The 2,918-nt window shown below is 34.4% G+C and overlaps 1 protein-coding gene across 1 annotated transcript; it reads right to left on the bottom strand.

Moving 5' to 3' along the window:
* Positions 1-1,791: 1,791 nt before the first annotated feature.
* On the bottom strand, positions 1,792-2,697 carry LOC101433995 (vomeronasal type-1 receptor 4-like). The gene has a single exon (XM_004458659.2). It carries the CDS (start codon positions 2,692-2,694, stop codon positions 1,792-1,794), a length of 903 nt encoding a protein of 300 aa, XP_004458716.1. The 5' UTR covers positions 2,695-2,697.
* Positions 2,698-2,918: the final 221 nt, after the last annotated feature.

The raw sequence follows: 2,918 nt of genomic DNA, 5'->3' as shown, positions 1-2,918 counted from the left end.
TTTTTAAAGAGATATTACTAATACATAATTAAAATAGAATAGTTTTTAACCTCATTTTCATTACAATTCATATTATCATTTTATTCAATTAAAAATTAGCATAATAAATTTAAAAATTAAAGTTTCTCATTAATTCAGCTAATTAACTTTTTCAGTATATATACTTACACAGTTATAATTTTATTTTTATTTTTATTTTTATTTTTTTTTATTGATTTTGTAAAAATATTACATTAAAAAAAATATGAGGTCCCATTTGACCCCACCACCCCCACCGCACCCCTCCCCCCCCAGCAACACTCACTCCCATCATCATGACACATCCATTGCATTTGGTAAGTACATCTCTGGGTATCTCTGCACCTCATGGTCATTGGTCCACATCATGGCCCACACTCTCCCCCATTCCATCCAGTGAGCCCTGGGAGGATTAACAATGTCCGGTGATTGCACCTGAAGCAGTTATAATTTTAACAAATAAAGTAACAAGCCTGGTGATATAAATCATCAGTTTAAATATGCTTTACAGTTAAACAAAATTTGCTGTTATTTTAATTTCTCAATTTATACTTTTCCAATATTATTTCATATCAAACATAGTCTGGTTTTATATATATGCACATATATATGTACATGAAAATGTTAATGTATGTATATATGTAAATATATATAAGTTATATGTTTTGTGAGAGCTAAAATGTGTTTCTTTATATTTTGGCATAGCATTCAATGTATATTCATTACAACAAACTGATGCTGCTGTTTAAAATTTTTATGATTTTACCACTTTACATCTGTTTTACATGTAACTACAGAGAAAGAGAGATAAGAAAATGTTTCTTAAAGTTGAGGAAACATCATTATGATAATTCAGAATCCAATAAGTTAGTAACTCCACATTATAAACCAAAAATGGATATATGCTTTTCTTCTTTCAAATGGCTGTTCTTCTACTGCTCCAAGGTTAATGAAAGGCTCAGTCAAAATCTTATGTCCTTTAACTTAAAGAAATGAGAGTGCTCCTCCCAAAATTTTTCTTGCCAAAATGCCCAATGGAAATGTTCTCATAATATCAAATAACACACCCCAAGACACACAAACTTCCATCTACAGTTCAAAAATCCATGAAATTTTCTACCAGTTACCCAGATTTTTTCATATTCTCAAACTCATCTGATCTCTTCAAATAACAGCAAAAACATATTTTTCACATTCTTGTTTGATCTATTTCAGTTCTATATGAACATTTTTACACTATAATATTTTATATATGCCAATCTCTCTTCTCAGTATCATATTTCAAATGACTGCCATCTATCTAAGTACATTAGAAACCAAAATCATAACTTGCCCACAACGATCATACTCTCTGATTGTGAATCTGAAATACAGATTCCATTTTCACACCCTACTTCTTCATTATTCCATGCGGATATTTTCTTTTAGGTATTTTGAATCGCCTCCCCCCCACACACTCTTTCTTCCTTTATTATGTAACTTGTGCAACAATTTGATATGTAGCGAATTTTTGGAAAAATATACTATATCAGGTAGAAAGTTACATACTCCAAGACATACTTACGTAATAATTGCATAATATTTCATTTTCAATTGTTATCGTTTGTTTATTCTTGTGGCAAAGGCAGCTTGGGTTCTCTTTTTCCCTGCACTTGAAGTGTGACTTTTCATAACAGTTCTTATGATAAACTAGGAGATGTATAAATCATAACTGAACATCTTGCAGAAATGTACATTTACATATTTCTGGAAAGATGGGGAATTCTGTATGCCTTACTTGGCAGAGTGGAACCTGAAAACACTGGGGTCACGACACATGAGCACAAAGGGGCTGAGAGCTGGGAAACAGGAAGTAAGAAGTGCAGCGGTGTCTACCAGCCACCAACTAAGATTATTTAAAAGAGCAAGACAAATCTGAAATATGGAGGAGAGAGTATAAAAAGTTACAAAAGTGCCCACCAGTAAAAGGATGTTTTGGGCAGCTCTGGACTCAGGGGAGGATTTGGGGGAGACATTGTTCCTATGAATATATTGGACCCTCTGCTTGTGCCTGTACAAGATGCAAACCATGGAGCCGCTGGCCCAGAGCATGAGCCCCAGACATAAAGCATCAGGGACTGATAACAACACTGCATAGAGTGAGTCTGAGATTTTGTCATGACGTACAGTAGCACAGTATCCAAAACTTTTTAGGTTTGTGATGTTTTTGGTGTTCTGTCTGCCAGAGATATGCACTGGAAAAATAATATTTACTGCAATGTAGATGATCCAGCACAGGAAAAGGGAAAAAGCGGTATACTTTGGGGCTTTAAATTTCAACTCTGCCCACCGGGCATTCCTGGGACTGATCATGATGGCCTGGAAGATACTCAAGAGACAGGTGGTTCCAATGGACACCCCCCTTCCCACTCTGTGAAGATAGAAAACAACTTTGCATACAAAATCATTGAACACATCTTTCAAATCAAATGCTGCCATTGTTTGTGGTATTCCTTTACAGAGAAGAACCAAGGAATTGGCTACTAACAGGTGCTTGACAATCAAATCTGTGGACCTTAATCTGCACCCAGTGAAGGAAAGGAAGATATAATGGTAAAAAAATGAGAAATTCCCCAGCATTCCAAATATGGTTTGTAATAAGAAGATCATTCCTATTGCCAAATCCTTGGAGGCCATTTTGTCAGTTATCTGTGACTGATTATCTCAGAACCAGAAAATACTGCATTGGGAACATAAATCATGAGCTACATTTATCATCTCAATCAAAATACAAAATTCTCCACTTACTGTTAGATTGTACTTAAAGACATATTAGTTTTTCTTTAATTAAGAGATTTCTAAGCATTGAATATATAAAGAGAAAGTACCACGTATGAACTTCTGCTATCAAGTCTGTACAT

The sequence above is a fragment of the Dasypus novemcinctus genome, chromosome 20 (assembly GCF_030445035.2).
Source record: "Dasypus novemcinctus isolate mDasNov1 chromosome 20, mDasNov1.1.hap2, whole genome shotgun sequence".
NCBI lineage: Eukaryota > Metazoa > Chordata > Mammalia > Cingulata > Dasypodidae > Dasypus > Dasypus novemcinctus.
This window is presented reverse-complemented; position numbering and strand designations above follow the sequence as displayed.

What these genes read in the sequence shown, in the direction of transcription:
- LOC101433995 (XM_004458659.2), bottom strand. Translation starts at nt 2,694, where the DNA reads ATGGCCTCCAAGGATTTGGCAATAGGAATGATCTTCTTATTACAAACC.